The 18,647-nt window shown below is 36.8% G+C and overlaps 1 protein-coding gene across 14 annotated transcripts in view; it reads left to right on the top strand.

Moving 5' to 3' along the window:
- Positions 1 to 18,647, top strand: part of SPEF2 (sperm flagellar 2) — a 188,132-nt gene that overhangs the window by 58,088 nt on the left and 111,397 nt on the right. For all 14 annotated transcript variants that reach the window (XR_012092806.1, XR_012092804.1, XR_012092802.1 and 11 more), the window contains one exon: positions 18,342 to 18,561. Coding sequence is in view for 8 of the 14 variants with exons in the window: in XM_073014804.1 (XP_072870905.1) it covers positions 18,342 to 18,561 (220 nt within the window). In the remaining 6 variants the exon portion in view is untranslated. The remainder of the gene's footprint in view (positions 1 to 18,341; positions 18,562 to 18,647) is intronic.

The following is an 18,647-nucleotide window of genomic DNA, read 5'->3' as shown; positions in this document are numbered from 1 at the left end:
ATTATAATGAACATTATTGTTCAAGCAAATGTATTATTCAGAAATTAATCTTCAAAAAGTTTATATTCTTAGCATGCTTAATTGATGTCCGTACCCTCTACCTTTAAAGAACTGACAGTTCCCAGTTTTGAGTCTGTGCTTTTAAAAGCCCATGTTCTGTTAGAATAAGCTATTGTGCTTAAACTTTTTAAATATTGTACCTAGAAATTGCAATTAAAACAGATGTTTGCTTATGTACATGTCATATGTAGCTGCCAAAAATTTGACTCTTGTTTCTTAACGTTATTTCCTAAATCATCACACTCTGTTTATGTGAGAATGACTGAATGAGGGAGCTCTAGCCCAGTGGCTAGAAATAACATTTTTCTCTCCCACGAAAGAGGCAAGAACAGCATCATGGAGCAGCCAGACCTCTCTAGGCAACTACCGCAGCATAACAACATTGAGTTATTTAGTAGAGAGTGAGGCACGGCCCTTAGAGCCGAATGGACCATGGGTAGCAGGCTAAGCCAGGAGGCCTGGTTCCTCTAGTGCAGCTAGCAGCACAGCCCCACACAGCAGCCAGTGGTTCTCAATCATGCAGTGGACGCCTGCGGGTGAACCTCAAATTCCCCCTAATGCAAATTCTTTCGATGGGTCTTACTAGCGAATGAGTTGCAATTCACAGCATTTCACTTTTATATAAGCTGCTTACTAGCAATTACTAGTTGAACGAGTTTAAGAGTTACTAAAATTTAGTGTTCAAAAACTAAAATTAGCTCATGGCTATGGTTTCCTGAAGATTTAGATTTTTCTAAGAAGTCCCTGCCACAAAGCACTTAACCATTTTCAGAGCTCTACTGTGCATGCCCACAACCAAGTGATAGTTGGAATTTCTATAATTTGGAGGAAGGATATTTCATTTCCAGGACAGCATCCATGTTGTCTTAAGTTGTTCATGATTTTTAATTGCTGCTATTTTTTGCCTTTAATGGCAAATTACTGTTTAAGTTCATGATCAGGTGAGCTTGTTGTGGTTATGGGGTTAACCCTACAGTGTGTGCTATAATGTACATTTTTATTAACATTATTTTTGGTCTATGATTTTCCATCAACTAGACTTTAAGATGTGGTTGTATATGTTATGTTTTAACATGTGTATGCCTGTCACTACAGCACATGTATGGATACCTATCCCCAAATTTTTTTACAATGACATTTATTACCACTAAGTCTTTTTCCACCAAAGAATAGAAATATGGGACTAAATGGGCCGTGGAGTTCTCTGTTTTCCTGTCTTATCTGAATTGTTTGGCCCAAAGACATCCCTGGATCATTGACCCAAGAACAGAGAGATTTTAGTAGATGAATGTTAAGGGCATGTGAATCAAACACTTTTTTACATTTAAAACATATACATTGCATTGATCAGCTCAGGCTGCTATAATAATACACCATAGATTGGGTGGTTTAAACAACAGGAACTGATTTTTCATAGTTCTGGAGACTGAGAAGCCCAAGATTAAGGTGTTAGCCAGTTTGGCTCCCCAGTGAGATCTTTCTTCCTGGCTCACAGAAGACTGCCTTCCTGCTGTGTTCTTACAGGGCAGTGAGAGAGGGAGTGAGCTCTTGTCTCTTTTCTTCTTATAAGGAAACTAATCTCATCATGGGAGCCCCTCCCTCATGACCTCTTGTAAACCTAATTGCATTCCACAGGCCTAGCCTCCAAGTACCATCACATTGGAGGTTAGGGCTTCAACATATGGATTTGGGGGAGACACAAACATTCAGCCCATAATACATGCATTATTCAGGATACTTACAAAGTGTCACAATATGAAAACTTACTAATAAAGTATAGGAACTTTTAATTTCACATGAACTTGCTTGTTTTATGGCCTCTTCTGTTTCTTGCCAAGAAGTCTTAAATTTTCTTGTCTTTTGACTATGATGATGCTTCTATTAATAAACCTGAGCATTAATTCTATTTTAATTAGTCATTTTAATATAAATATATATAATTGCATTGTGTAGTACTGGAGGGCCCTGAAAAATATGATGGTTTCATCTTTTATTTTCAGATATGGAGGAATACAGCTGATCTCTAAGTGGACAGAGTAAGCACTTGCTCATATGATGGAGGCTGAGATATTCTCTAAGGCTATTCTATTGTAAAAATTCTGCCTGTCATTGCACTCAATGCCTCATAATATCATTCCTTTGAATTAAGACACCAGCACTTCTTAAAATACAAACATTTCTCAAGATAGGCAATAAGAATCATGATCAGCCTCCAAAATAGAAAGGAGCTGGGAACGAAGTTTGATGTTGAAAGGAATATTCTAGTTTAGTTTTTGAGAATGTGCCATTTCATACCTACAGTTGCTTTTCTCCATTTGTTTACAGTTTTACCTCTAACTCCCCAGATTCCTTCACTAATGGTAAGGCTATCTAAATGGCTTTTTTAGACTAAGCCTCATTGTATCTTGGTTGGGTAGGATACTTTTGTTTTTGTTTTTTTTTTTTCTTTTCTTTTTTTTTTTTTTGAGACGGAGTCTCACTCTGTCGCCCAGGCTGAAGTGCAGTGGCGCAATCTTGGCTCGCTGCAAGCTCTGCCTCCCGGGTTCATGCCATCCTGCCTCAGCCTTCCCAGTAGCTTGGACTACAGGCACCCGCCACCACGCCCAGCTAATTTTTTGTATTTTTAGTAGAGATAGGGTTTCACCATGTTAGCCAGGCTTCTTCTTTGTAGTAATCAAACACACTGATTCTAACTTACAGAGCAGAGCATCAATGTATTGGTTTTCAAAGAGGGCTCTAGTTGCCCTAGGTCTATGGTTGCCAAGAAACAAGGCTATTTTCTAATGGTTGTAGGCCAAGGATTTCACAGGGCTTGATAGAGTTCTGGGACTTGTGTCTATGGAATAGGAGAAATAGAAGATGAACTTGGGTCATGCGAAGGGTATTTGGCTTCAAATTATTAACACTGGAGACAAGGTAAGTTCATTTGAAGACCATGGTAGAAATAGTTGAATTAAGGTATCAAGTTCAAGACATTAGACCAGAATTGAGAAATGGTTTCCAAAAAGTTGGCAGCGAGATAGAAGTGGAATGGGATGTGAGAAGGACAAAGCCAAAGAGAGGAGTCCTGGATGACTGGCGTGAATAAGATCAGAGTGATTGTCCACCACTCATTTTTATTTGTTCTTGATCACATAGAGAGAAGCCAGCCCTCTTCCAAGCTCCCTCCTCTGTGGAACCAGGGAAACAGAAGGTGGTCAGGGCTTTTCTGGGCTTTCTTCAGAGTTTTGGGTTTGTTCTCTACCTGCTTTGGCAACTACAAGAGCCAGCTTCTATGCATCAAGCCCACTTTCTCTTCAATCAATTCCTTGGAATTACCAGCTAGGATTTTAGAGTTGGCTGTAAAATTTTAAGTTTTAAAACTATAGGCTGGATGCGGGAGCTCACACCTGTAATCCCAGCACTTTGGGAGGCCAAGGCAGGCAGATCACTTGAGATCAGGAGTTCAAGACCAGGCTGGCCAACATGGTGAAACCGTGTGTCTCCTAAAAATACAAAAATTAGCTGGGCATTTTGGCGGGCACCTGTAATTCCAGCTATTTGGGAGGCTAAGGCACAAGAATCCCTTGAACCCGGGAGTCGGAGGTTGCAGTGAGCCAAGATTGTGCCACTGCACTCCCGCCTAGGTGACAGAGCAAGACTCTGTCTCAAAAGAAAAAAAAAATATTTTAAAGCAATGTCTTAACAGATAGGAAAGACACAATGGGATTTGTAATCTTGAAAACTTGAATGGATCTAAGAAAGTGTTTAATTTTTAATTTGGCTCAGATGTGTAGGACTGAGAATCATAAACTCTCCCACCTAAAAGACCCCCAATGCCACCACTCCTGTCCATTGTCAGGAATTGTCAGCCATATTTGGTACAGCGGGCCTATAGTAGTCTTTGACACATTGGTCAGTGTCACCTCTAAGCTTTTTGGGGGTGGCTTATACCTCTTTGAGGTATCAATCTTAGCAGTGAAATAAAGAGGGTGGTAATAGTCATTATAGAAGAGGTTATTCCATGTGAAAAAATACTGTGTGAATTTTGCAGTTACCAGATAGGCAGAACAAGTCATAATGCTTATGTATTTTGTGACACCAGAGAAATTCCAACCAAATCTCTTTCTTACTATCCCTGGCTAGGTAATAGCAGTAGACAGGTGAATTCAGATGTAGATGCTTCTGGAAAAGTTCCTTTAAATAGTAAGACCATGGAAATTACTATGAAAGTGATCCTGAGGCAGGCTACAACTCCCTGATGAATAGAGCATAGTTTAAGCAGTTGGGAAATGACATTTACTGTTTTGATAAGGATAGCCACCACCACCACTAGAATTGTTTGGTGGCCCCAGAACAGGGAGAAATCTGATATGAAGTCTAGGGTGATTCAGTCTCAAGGGCACTTGAGGAACAATGCAGTGACCTTAGAGTCTTATTTTTTGTTTGTTTGTTTGGCCCAGGCAATTGTGCTTTGAAAAGCACTGGGCTGGTGTAATTCTCAGTGTGCCACATTCAATGCCTTGGAAGGGCCATGGTGGCTTTCCAGGGATAGAGAATGGAACAGGGAGTAGGAACCTATCATTTTGGGGTGACTGAACTACTTTTCCACTGATCTCCTGAGTCACTTCGAGCACAGCTGGAAATCAGAGTGCTAAGCAGAAGCCCCTACCCATTGTTTGCATCTGGTCACTGAATTTCAGCAGCAGTGAAATGTAAGTTTTTAAGAGAGAGGATCTCCCATAATGGCTTAGTGTCAGTTACCTATGGTAATCAGACCTGCAGTCAGCCCAGTGATTCTGGCTGCTTGATATATGATTAATTTGTAGCTCAGCATTTCTGAAAAATAAACCTGTCACTGCTGAGCTTTCTGAGCTTCTGTATATGTGACAAGCTGGAGTGATTGGATTGCATCATGAGGTGCCAGGCTCTCTCCAGTGTGGGCCTACAGACCTTGACAGTGACCACTGTCACACACTGAGTAACTGACTGTGGCCAATGTAAATTTCCCTCCAAAACCAAGCATAAGGTAGATGCAGTCTACTGCCCTGGGTCTTCTTTTGCAATAGGCTAAAATTAAACATGCCTGTTTTCGTACCATTAGATTAGGGCAGACTGAGGAAGGCTACTCCTGGAACAGAAGTGATCAGATTACTGAGTGAAAGGCATTATTGAATCAGGTCAAATTCATTAGATTTCCTAATGATCCAGAATTAACCATGGTATGGATCCATAGGCAAGGCATTGACCACCCACAGTCTGCTTCTAGCCAGAACACTGTTCAGCTCTGCATAGGGCTCCACATGGCAGATGAAGTTGAGCTAACCTCTGCCTTTCCCTTGATAGTGCAGACTCTGCATTTCCTGGCAATAGATATGACCTTCTCTCTAGAGGTGCACCCACCCTGCCAATGTCAGTGAAAGATAGACACCCCTGCCCACTGGCTCCTCTGGAATCTGAAGGCCAGAGCGTCTGGTAGAAAGATGTGTCCAGGTAGCTAACCATATGCTGACCTGACTGGAGGTCAAGTGACCTAACAAGGCTTCCAGGCTCACACAACGGAGTCAATTCATCTTCCAAAGTTGTTCTAAGTCCTTCTTGAAACTGGGCCCCAACACAGAGCCCATTTCCTGACAGCTCCTGGATAAAAAGACAGAATTCAGCTGCACTTCAGCTAATCATCCTCTCTTCTCTCTGCCTTTTTATCTAAGGTAGTATGTGGCAGCATCAATCTTTTCCACTGTCACGTGGCTATCAAACAGGTCCCATACAGTGTTCAAGAAACCCTGTGGGGATGCCAGATTACACAGCTGAACTCCCCTTAGGGAAGATAAATAACCATACTTTCTGCCTCTTCTGAGGAACCTGGGAAGTTATTATAAATGTTTAAGTCTGAATAAAATTCAGGCAGTTCTTCCAGATTTCCTCAGGGTTTGGGGGTAGCTGGAGGACAGAAAACCCTGAAAGAGATGACAACAGAGGCTCTAAAAGTGAAAGTGTTACCTTATTACTTTCCCATGGAGTATGGCTTCATTCTGAGTGCCATACTCCCCAGGCACAGTAACTGAAATATAGCCACTAGACTTTTCATTCTACCCTAGCAATAGGTATACTTCTGTAGTATTTTATTCCCTCTGGTAGGAGACCAGGACAGACCCAGCCGGAAGGTCAGCCAGGAGATACAGTGCCAGGGGTTTAATTCTTAGAATTGGAACCAAGACAGTCAAGATAATTTCCCTGATGTGGCCAGAAACAGGAAGAGACAGAGGTGGGATCAAGCCAAGTCCTTTGAGCATGCCAGTGATGGAAACTGAGATTGGGTGAGAACCAGACTAGAAAATGAACACAAAGCTGGCAGGTTGCAAGCTAGGCAGAACTGGAACAGAACAGGACACACATTAAAGGCTTGGAAGCAAAGTGAGGAGGCTCTAGGCAATTGCCACAAATAGAGCTAGAACATCTGCAGCTTGTTTTTCTCATCTGCCAGTCATGTGGAACACAGTTGGCTCATACTAGCCTAGGAGACCCAAAGCAAATACCTAGTTAGGAATACGAAATTAACCAGGTCACAAAGAGCTTCTGCCATAGAGCAGATTGTACCTACCCATTGACATGGGCTGCTCTTTCCCACTCCAGGACCCTGGACTCAGCCCAGGTGCTTGGATTTTTAGGACCTGCCAGCTCCTGACTGTTTTAAACCTGACTTCTTTCCTGTCTAGTTTTCTGGCATCTTGCAGGCTACTTATTTGAATTTCTGACCAGTTCTAATCTATTGCTACCTACGTTCAAGTGTGACAGATCTCTTCCCAAATACGGATTCACTTGGAAAAACTATTTGCAACCATGGGATTTGTGGTAATGTGAATATAGTCAATGTTCTCAAGGGATTTATTTTTCCCTAAATGATGTTACCCATTTGCTTTAGGTGATTTGGGGATATTTCTATTAAAAAAATTAAGACTTGTCCTCCATCTTTTCTCTGAGATAAAACATCAGAAAATTGAAATACTTTAATTTGTTTTTGTACCTAAAAATGGCATTGCAACACCTCTCTCCTCCCTGTTGAGTCTCTGGCATAGTTTGTTGAAAAGACCCAAATTAATAAATTGTTTTTCATATATTACATCTTAAATGAAATGCGTTTTGCTGACAAAAAAAGAGATGCCTTAATTTAACAGAGATGCACACTTTAAGTCATACTACAGGTTGTTACTTTGGGAGATGCTTACTATATTAGCTAATTCCATCTGTGGTATGTGGATTTTTGCTAGCTTCTGTCTATGAGGATTATACTTTCTGATCTTGTACCTAGTTTTGGGTTATGCCTATCTTATCTGGAGGCCTAAGTCATCTTTGTACTTAGTTAAAATCACTAAAATTGAATTTCAATTTAGTCACTCACTTATTCTCTTCACATATATTGAGCCTATAGTACTGATTGATTCATTGATTCAATAAATAGATATCTATTGAGTGCCTACTTCTACCAGCACTGTTCTAGGTCTTGAAGATATAAAGTTAAATAAGACAGAGATCCTTCCCTCCCAGTGTTCATAGTTTAGTAGGGATGAGAGAAAAACCATTCCAGAGAATGATGCTGTGTAGATAAGAGTAGGAGGTTATGGGACACATGGGAAGGGATGAAATTCAGTTGATTTGTGAAGTATGAGTAGGCGTCAGTTGATTTAAAGGTATTAGCGCAAAACGGACCTAACCCTATGAGCTGTGAGCTTAGATTCTTCTATCTTTGTATTTTTTCCATGGCTTCATTAAATTTCAAGCCCGTAGACCAAACTAAGCTTATGAAGTGTGTTTGGGTGTCCTTAACTAAGAGTCACTTCCAGCATCCAGACTTTTTCAATAATCTCTGAAGATATCAATCTTGGTTATTTCTAACAATCTTCCAACGGAAACATGTAGACTGTGCAACAACTCAAAATACTATAAATGGGCAATCGGCTTGTCCCTGGTTAAGACATCATTTTCTGCCCAATGGTTTGGGCTTGAGTTAATAAATTACCTAACCTCTCACTCACTAATACTTTTTTTTTTTTGGATACAATTTAACTATTAATTTGTCTATTTTCCAATAAGCCTAAAGTTTTATTGCATTTTGAATAATAATAATGTACCTGTTGATAAGAGTTTTTAGAGATTCACATTTTAAAAAAATTTAAGAACAGCAATTGTACAAAATACAGTTTTCCAAAGTACTAGAAAACAGGTAACCAATAACTAAAATCTAATAATCCAAATAAAATCTAGCATATGAGTGAGCTGGTCTTTAAATTAATTATAACCAATTATGAGAAATTATACTGAGAACTATATTACTTTAAAAATATACTTTGACTTTCTAACTCTCTGAGTTGAGTCACTGTTAGCATAAAATTAAGAATTACGGCCGGGCACGGTGGCTCAAGTCTGTAATCCCAGCATTTTGGGAGGCCGAGGCAGGCGGATCACAATGTCAGGAGATCCAGACCATCCTGACTAACATGGTGAAACCCCGTCTCTACCAAAAATACAAAAAAAAAAAAAAAAAAAAAAAAAAAATAGCTGGCTATGGTGGTGGGCACCTGTAGTCCCAGCTACTTGGAAGGTTGAGGCAGGAGAATGGCATGAACCCGGGAGACGGAGCTTGCAGTGAATCGAGATCGTGCCACTGCACTCCAGCCTGGGTGACAGAGCGAGACTCTGTATCAAAAAAAAAAAAAAAAAAAAAAAAAAAAAAGAATTACTCTCCCTATTTGAAGATATCTAGAAAAATAAACCGAAGATGGTAATTATAGACATGAGATTAGAACTGAGGGTTCCTGGTATCTTGTCCAGTGAAATATCCTTTACTATTTGTTGTCCAAAAAGAGATTGAATCCAGATTGTGAAATTAATTTAGGCCACAACCAGTATTTGTTTTTAAAAAGGACAAAGTAAATATAATAAAATGCAATGCAATACAACAGGAAATAAAGCCTATCACAAGTAGTGATGATAAGCATTTCATAAATTTTTTTTGTGCATTTTATATCTACCTGTACAGAAATGCTGGGTCACAATGTAGAATGCATTTTTTTTTTTTTTTTTTTACAGGGAGACCTAGTCAAAAATGTTTGAAAGCCACTGTCTTAGAAGATGTAGTCCAAGTGGTAATTGTGCTCCAAGAGAAGTCAGGGAGTTATAGGAGTGCTTTACAGGGATTCAGACCAATAAAAATGGACATGTCTGGTGGCAAAGACTTCCTGGACGTCTTGAATAGCTAAAGAAATGTCCATCATGATGAACATAAATTCAAATTTCTCTGAAATTTGAGGATTGGTAATGGCTACAACGACTTCTGAGGCTGCTAGTACAAGTCTTAACTATATTTTAAGTATTATAGAGTGTTGTGCCAAGGGAAAGTGGTGTGCCAAGGGAAGAGCCAGCCAAGCCACACCTGCAGAGTGGTAGGCCAAGGGAAAGCTAGCCGTAGATCAAGGCAGCTTGAATGTCTTGCCATGGTAGAGTTACAGTACATTGGCTGCCCTCTAAAAGGGGCATAGCCTCATTTTGTGGAGTCACTGCATACGGAATGTCTTGAAGTCAGTCTGTTAGAAGCTTCTGCCCTAAGTCCTTTGGCCACTGCAGCAAGATAATTTGTTGTTGGGTCTTATCAAATATAGGTTAAAAAAAGATTGCATTTCAGGAAACCAAGGAAACTAGGAGGTATCAAAAACAGTGTAAGTGTTGTATCCTCCTAGAAGATCCTTTCTGTCTCTTAGAGGAAAAGGCACTTACCTTGTCTTTCTAAATGTATCAGTAATTTAATTCTGAAGTATTTAGAACACACTAAATTGGGGACATCTGGGACATGTCAGGCCATGCAGATGTTGGGAAGTTCTAGTGATCCATGAAGACAAACACTGGATTATATGTACCTTCAGACTAGTACTACTCGTCTACAAAAGCCACCTTTGAATGTCTCTACTAAAGTATTATTCTTGTAACTCTATTATTTGTTTGTTGAATTTTGTGCTAGGTGCTCTGAGATTTTATGCATTAACGAATATGTCCAAAGGCCCAGATTCTGTTTATTCAAATGGATCTAAGTAAGTCAGCTCTCCCCACTTTTTGAAAGGGTGAATGAGGAAGCTCCATTCCCAACTTGGATGTTTAGAAGTGGCAAGAATGAGAATGAGATACATGTGGTTTTTACAGGGGTAATCAGCAGCATCATTCAATCACTTGGGCAATGATACAATCAAGAAGGGAACCCAGTGGACACATGGGAGCTGAAGCTTGCCCTTGAAGTGTGCAACTCAGCCAACATTCAAGCATGTTTGTTTCCAAGTAGACTCTGTATGTAAATGCTCATGATTCTATTAGCCATGATTCATAACAAGGAGACCAAGGATACTGACACATTAGGCCACAAAAAAATAAAAAGATACGAGAGACTGGAAGTAACCAGAATCAGAACCCCAGGTCACCATTAGGCTCCTACATTAGGGTATAGGGAGGCATGTGAGTGCTTTGGATCCAGACTAGATAGCAGAGTGGTAGGCCCATGTGATCTGTAAAGATGGGATCTGTAAAAATGGTAGATACTATGGGTCAAGGAATTCAGAATTCAGGTTCTGGAAAGGTCAGTGTAGGTCAATTAATAAAAACAGTGCTAGTGGACTGAAGGCTGTGGCTCACGCCTGTAATCCCAGCACTTTGGGAGGCTGAGGTGGGTGGATCATTTGAGTTCAGGACGAACTCCTGACACCGACACGGTGAAACCTCGTCTCTACTAAAAATACAAAAATTAGCTATGTGGTGGTGCATGCCTGCAATCCCTGCTATTTGGGAGGCTGAGGCAGGATAATTGCTTGAACTTGGGAGGTGGAGGCTGCAGTGAGCCAAGATCGCACTACTGCACTCTGGCCTAGGTGACAATGAGACTCCGTCTCAAAACAAACAAACAAAAACCAGTGCTGGTGAACAGGTTGTGACTTTTTACCATAGGCAGAGTCTATTTACTCTCTGTTGTAATTTTATGATCTCTGTGTAGGTAGACTAAATTTCACAGGGAGAGTCAGACCTCCTAGGGGTTGATGGATCCTGAATCTTATACTTACACCTTCTCAAAAATGCATACTGATAGTATTTATGCAGGTGCAATTAAAATATTTTTATTAAAATCAAGACATCTTAATAATTATTTCCTACATGTTCATGACAGTTTACATAAATCAGGGACTAGGACATCTACACAGAAAAAGTATCTCGTTAAAGCAATTGTTTATACCATGTGATACTTACCTGGTTTTACCCACTCTGGACGTCAAAGTGTGGGCTTCATAGTCAGATGTCTATTTACAACAATACCTGAAAGAGTAAATAATATATGTTTTATTATATAAATAATTTAATTATATCTACATAGATAACAAATATATAAAATAGAGATCTGATAAAAATTTTTGATTCCTCATCACTAGTGAACTAGTAAATCTCTTTAGCTCATTGTCGTTAAACTAATAACCATCTTTTTAATCTGAATTTCTTCTTTCTCCAGTTCTTCTTATCTCTTTTCACTCATAATGTTCCAATTTCCTCCCCTTTGAGATGCTTATCTTGACTCAGCCTTTATTTTTGGTCTTTGCTAGGAACTTCATAGGCTTTATTTTGACAGTGATTCTGCTCAATGTGTTCCACCAAATCCTTTATCTGCTAATCTCCACAGGTCAGCCTAAGCATTCTGTTCTCTTCACAGTGACATCCTATTCCATTGTGTTTGGCCACATTCTACAGCTAGCTTAGTGATGGAAGAGGGCTATTCGGATTCTTTGTGAGGAAGCAGGCCTTTCATATTGGAGTGCGGCTGGATGTGGCGCTCTTATGTGCCTCCAGCAGCTGCCTGAGAACTCCTAAACTGTTTATAGTCAGAGGGCACATAGGCTTCTCACACAAGCATTATTTCATTTAATCTTCACAACAGTCTGGTGATACACATATTGTTACTACGCTGCAAAGATGACGGAATTAATGAGAGTGCAAAGCAAGCAAGTAGCAGAAGCGTTATACAATAGAAACTCAAGTCATCTGATTTAAGCCTAAGACTGCTTCCTTTCAAAGGGTTAAGTGACTGAACAGCTCAAAATCATTACAATATTGGCAACTTTTCACTTCAACTTGGCCTTGGAATTATCACCTTTTTTACTGTAAAATTACATAATTTCTATAGCTTCTGTTTTCTTATTTGGTTAGTTTCTAATTGGCCACATTACATAAAATAATCGTCATTTGTCTAATTTGAAGTATAAATAATTCCAACGAATGAAAGCAGAAGCAAGAAATCAATTATAGTGCAATCAATAATTTTGCAGATCCAATTAGTATCTGGCTAATTTTGAGCAATGCAGATTATTTTTATGTGCAGAGCTCCTAGAAAGACCAAAGGCAGTAAACTAAAACAAAATAATTTTTATAAATACAGAGTAGTATGTATAGAATTGGCAGCCAAATAGGATTATATTTATATACTAAATGTACTAAAATTTGTGTATAACTACATTACACCAATTTTAAAGAAAAACTACGAGTACTTTAGGGTTTTAAAAATTTGTTTCAAAAAGTGTTTTCTTATCTGCAATGTTCTCATATCAGAAATTCTGGTGCCAAATCAGACAAGCCATTCATAACATTTACAAATTTGACAACTTTTATTCTGAGTAAGTGTGCTTTGTCAGATAATGGGTATGAAAAGAATACTGATGAAAGGAAAGCAAGAACATAGGGATATGCTTATTTCTATATGACATAGCAGAATTATAGAAATATTGTCAAAAGTGGCCTAAACAAACTTTTCTTACTTCAAGTTATTTAAATAAATAACTCCACTTGTAGACTTAATCTGTTACTAAGGGCCACTTTGTCATATTAATTAAGAGTTAAGGATTAAAAATATAATATGGGCATTTATTTATAAGCCAAAAATGTGACTTGCTCATTACTTAATGATAGTGTAGTAATATTTATCAACCATACATGATCTATTTGACTAATATGAAAAAAGTCATTCAATTAGTGGTCAAATTTGGCCAATCATTTTTAAACTAGAGATTTTCAGAGAGGTCCCCTCCAGAAAATGATTAGAAAACTTGAGCTAAATCATACACAAGACAAAGCCACATACCTTCCTCAAAAAAAAAAAAAAAAAAAAAAAACTGACTTAAGGCAATCCAGACTAGCAGAAGTTGGCTGGTGTTTCTTAAAAAAATATAATGAAATATAACGTACCCTGTCTTTTGTTTTGGTTCCCTCTTTGGATTTCACAAGCACCTATGTTGATGAGGCAGCTCCTTTATCTCCCCAAATGGACATTGCTTATGTTTCTCTATCCCTGATCTTTGGACTGAAAAGACTTACATTTAGATGATTAAGGGCAGTGATATAATAGAAGTGCTAATAGAACTGATCATCTGAGATACAATTTTGAGGAGACTTACATGATTAAAAAAATACTAATATATCTTGGAATTTCTAATTTTCAATATTCCACTATGATTTGACATCTCTCCACTGCTGAAACAATATTTGGGGTTTTTTGAAGTTTGAGAGTTTAATATATAGGTTATAAGTACTAATTCCAAATAATCTTAAGATATAAATTACATGTATTTCTATTCTCTCTTTGATAGAGTGCAAATGAAATAATATCTAGATAATGAAATGATCACATAATCATGTTACTAAATATATTTTATGTGCACTGAAGATAATTTTTAAAGATCCTCAAGTGACTACAGAAAAATACCATTTTACCTATATGTATATGTAAATAAAAAATCTTAATTCTTCTCTGACTTGTATGTCTTAATTATTTTTATTGTTATGACAGAACTATTGCAGCAATTTTTGATACTTTTGAAAATACAATAAATCAGTATACTAATTTACCCTCTTAACAGTAGTGAATGAGAAGTATGACTCAATCTTTTGGTTTTAGGCAAAATATGATACATAATAACTTTATCTGGATATCTTTTATTACTATGAATTTGAACATTTCTTTACAAACTCATTGGCCATTTTGTTCTACTGTCAAAATTGCCCATTTATATCCTTTCTACCATTTTTCTTTTATTTTTCTTTTTCTGAATATCTATTTTATGTACTAAAATTCTTAACCTGTTGTCAAATATATATGTATAGACACATACATATATTGCAGATATTTTGCTTTTGTTTTTTGTTTTTGAAGTGTGTGAGTTACGTGTGTTTGTGTGTGTGTGCTTGAGAATGTGCAGAAGATTTTATTTTTGTAGTGTATAATCAAACTACCAACTTTTTCCTTTGTGGTTTTCAGCTTTGGTGTTGTGCTTGGAGAAACAATCGTGGAGCATATCAGTGTTCACCCAAATTTTGATGCTATTAGAGTTCTTGGTTACGTCGTTCATTCTTCTGGTGTCAATTTATTTTTATGAAAGTATAAGGATATCTAACATTATTTTTTCCAAATGTATAAATAGTTATTCAAATACCAGTTGTAAAATAATCTTTCTCTGCTAATGTGAAGTATAAACCTTATTACATACTAAACTTTTACATATAATTAGATCTGTTTCTGGAATCTACATTTTTGTACACTGAATATTCTGAATTTTTGTAACTCATTCTTTTCATTACCATATTTTTTAAAAGCGCTTTCATAACTTATAAGGCAACACTCCCATTACTTTCCTTTTTAAGTATTTTTAATGGATTTTTTTTTTTTTGCCCATTATATATCTTCTTGCACTTTAACTTTTGTTTTGAGATGGAGTCTAGCTCTGTCACCCAGGCTGGAGTGCAGTGGCGCAAATTTTTGTATTTTTTGTAGAGACGGGGTTTCACCGTGTTGTTCAGGCTGGTTTCAAACTCTTGACCTCATGATCTGCCCACCTCAGCCTCCCAAAGTGCTGGGATTACAGGCGTAAGCCACCACGCCCGGCCCATTTTAACTTTCAAACCATTTTTCATATCAACTTTTGAGCGATGACTAGGGGGAAATAACACCAGCACTTTTGTTGTCACTAAACATTAAGTTAGATTAATTTGGGGGAGAATTAAGTGGTTTATAATTTTGAACCTTTTTATCTCACCCTCTGTTCAAGTCATTTTTCTTAATAGTCAAATTTTGAAGCTTTCTATATATAGACTCTATAAATTTTTTGTTAATTCCATTGATTTTGTCAGCTTTTGCAAGCAAAAAAAAAATTGCAAGCTTGCAAGCAAAAAATTTTCAGGCAAAAACAAAAGGACCCTTGTTGAATAAGCAGGAAAAGAAAATACTCAAAATATGGTGGGTGGGTCAAAGAATCCGTAGGTGGACTCAAGAGTAGGCTCAAGGTTAAACTTCCAAAGAAAATGACTGGAACCATCATAGCAAAGTCTGACAAGAAAACTATCACTGCCACCACCACCCCAGAGCAGCAGTTCAGGTTATAGCTGCCACCTCTGCACAAGGAACTCTGCTCTTCAGCAGCCACCATTACTCCTAGAGACAGTGCTGCTTCTTTCTTTTTCTTATTTTGTTGCACTAGCTAGAACTTCCCAAATAATGTGACTAATAGTACTCATGATGAGCAACTTTTTCTTCTTCTTGCCTTTAATGGAAAAATGTGTAGTTTATTTTGGTTTACCATTGGTCCAGAAAGTGTTAGGAAAGGTATCTTCAATTCATAACTTACTAAGATATGGTTTTATTTTGTTTATTTTTCTTGTATTTTTAAAATCAGAAATGAATTTTGAGTTGTATCAGTTCTTTCTTTGTCAGAATGATCATATGCTTTTATTTTTTTATTTTAACCTATTAATGAATATAGTACATAGGCTTTCTAGTATTTAACCTTCCTTGGATTCATGAAATAATTCTTATTCAGTCATGGTGGGATAAAGTCAACATCATATACTGGATATGAGTACATGTTCTGGGATCTGACTGCCTGGGTTCCAATCTAGGTTTTGCCATTACTCTTTATTGTGACCATGGAAAAATAACTTAGTTTTTGCAATACTCAGATTTTTCTTCCATAAATCGGGAAGATAATAATACTACTACATGTGTAAGAGTTGTGTGAGAATCGTTTGACATAATGCATGAAACAACAGTATATGCTACGTAGTATGCAGTCAATGTCAATTAGTATCTTTATTGTCTGTTAATATTATGTTGACTTTAATGTTGATGCATGATTTGTGCCAAATATTTCCAAGGGAGATTGGCTTGTAGTTTTCTTTTGGGATGTTGTTTTTGTCAATTATCTTTGATACATTTTCTGTATAAGGGTTATATTAGTCTTGCCAAATAAACAGGAAAGCTTTCTATCTTCTTCTGTACTCTAGAAGACTTTTAAACATTTAAATTTCTGTTCAGTTAAAGAAAGAAAATTTTTCTGTAAACCATTAGTGTCTTCAATTTTCATAAGTATAGTTCTATGACATCTTTTTCATTTATATCATGGTTTTTATTTTTTCAAAGATTTTATTTAATTTTAATCATTTGCACTTTCTTAGAATATCATTTATTACCATACAGTTATAAATCCAAATTTACTATAGTATAGTTGTACCTAACATCTTCTTTTTCTTCCCGCTTCCTACTTTTATTAAAATTATACCATGCAAAATACTTCTGTAACATTTGTTACAGATTGTTACAGAAGTATATTGCATGATGCTAGCTTTGGGGTATGACTGAACCTGTCACCCAGCTAATGAGCATAGTTCCCAGTAGGTAGTTTTTTAGCCCTTGCCACTCTCCGCGTCTCCTCCCTCTAGTAGTCCCCAATATTCACTGTTCTCATCGTTATGTCCATGTGTACTCAGTGTTTAGCTCCCACTTATAAGTGAGAACATGCAGTATTGATTTTCTGCTTCTGCATTAGTTTGCTTAAGATAATGGCCTCCAGCTGCACCCATATTGCTGCAAAGGACATGACATCATTCTTTTTTATGACTGTGCACTATTCCATGGTGTACATATACCATATTTTCTTTATCCATTCCACTCTTCATGGGTACTTCGGTTAATTCAATGTTTTTGCTATTGTGAATAGTGCTATGATGAACAGAGGGTACATGTGTCTGCTGTTACCTTTTTTCCTATTATGTTACAACATTGATACTTGCTATTCTTCACTTTTGTGTCAAAGTAGTAGAAATTTCATTGTCATTATTAATAAGGATAAGTTTTAGAATTTTATCAATAAAGAATATCTGGATAGTTTTACTCTGTAATTTATTAATTTCCATTCTTATTTTTATAAGTTTCTTCTTTCTAGTTTGATTATTTTAAAATTACTTTTATTCCTGATTTTAATGTCTACTTTGTTTATTTTCCTTCTTTTTAATTTTTTTATTGATACATAATAAACACATGGCATTGATGCATTTATAAAATATGTAATAATCAAATCAGGGTAATTGAGATATCTGTCATATTAAACATTTATCTTTTCTTTATGCTAGGAACATTTGAATGGTTCTCTACTGGCTATTTTGAAATATTCAATAGAATATTATTTACTCTAGTCACTCTACTGATTTATTGAACACCACACCTCAATCAAGGCATTTTAGGCTAAGGGGTATTTTCCTGTGTGTACAGTTTGATCCCACTCCATATTTTTAATAAATCTGTTGTTTTAATGTTCCTTTTAGACTTTATAGTCTCAATTTCCTCTTTCATACAAGAATCATTTTTAAATAATGCTTTTCATTTTAAATACTTATTTTTTTCTGTGTTTCTGAAATCAACTTCTAATTATATTACATGGAAGTCAGAGAATGTGATCTGTACAGTGTTTTTTCTCTCCATCTAATCATTTGATCATTTCATCAAGAGACCTGTATAAAGTGGGAGTTAAACACGGTAGACTTAAGAGATATTGAGCATGAAAATTCTCTTTTATCTTTATTACTTTAAAATAGTATAAAATAAAGTTAATACTTGCATAAGATAGCAGAGAAATGATTACTGTCTTTTATCTGCTTACTGGTGATAACATCAATTTAAATGTCTTAATGTTCAACCTAGATTACAAAATGTCTCAATTTATATGCTCACTTTCATAAGCTTTTTTATTTTTTGTTTTTTTGCTTTTATGTAGGAAGCATTATTCTGCCCTCTACTATGAAACTATTTTTAATGTTATTACTCATTTTTATAATATAATTAAAGTATTGATTGGCTTTTGTTGGCTATGATTTGGATTTACTTTTAACTTTTAAATATTTCATATACCTAACTTCCATTTTTCAGAATATTTCTGTTTATTTGATTGTTATTTTTACAGAACATGGTTGGAGAGTGGGCCTTACCAGAAGAAATGGTTGACAATTTACCACCCTCCAACAATTGCATACTGGGTCATATTCTTCACAGGCTACTTGAAAAATCTCTTCCTCCTCGAGCAGAATCAACAACACCTGAATTACCTTCATTTGCTGTTAAAGGATGCTTACTGGGGAAAACATTAAGTGGAAAAACTACCATTTTAAGGTCTCTACAAAAAGGTAGAATTTCTTCTCCTGCTCTGCCTGCCATTAGGTCCTATTTACACTGACTGTAGCTGCAAATGTCTATGTCTATTTAAAAAAAC

The sequence above is a fragment of the Chlorocebus sabaeus genome, chromosome 4, assembly GCF_047675955.1.
Source record: "Chlorocebus sabaeus isolate Y175 chromosome 4, mChlSab1.0.hap1, whole genome shotgun sequence".
Lineage (NCBI taxonomy): Eukaryota > Metazoa > Chordata > Mammalia > Primates > Cercopithecidae > Chlorocebus > Chlorocebus sabaeus.
This window is presented reverse-complemented; position numbering and strand designations above follow the sequence as displayed.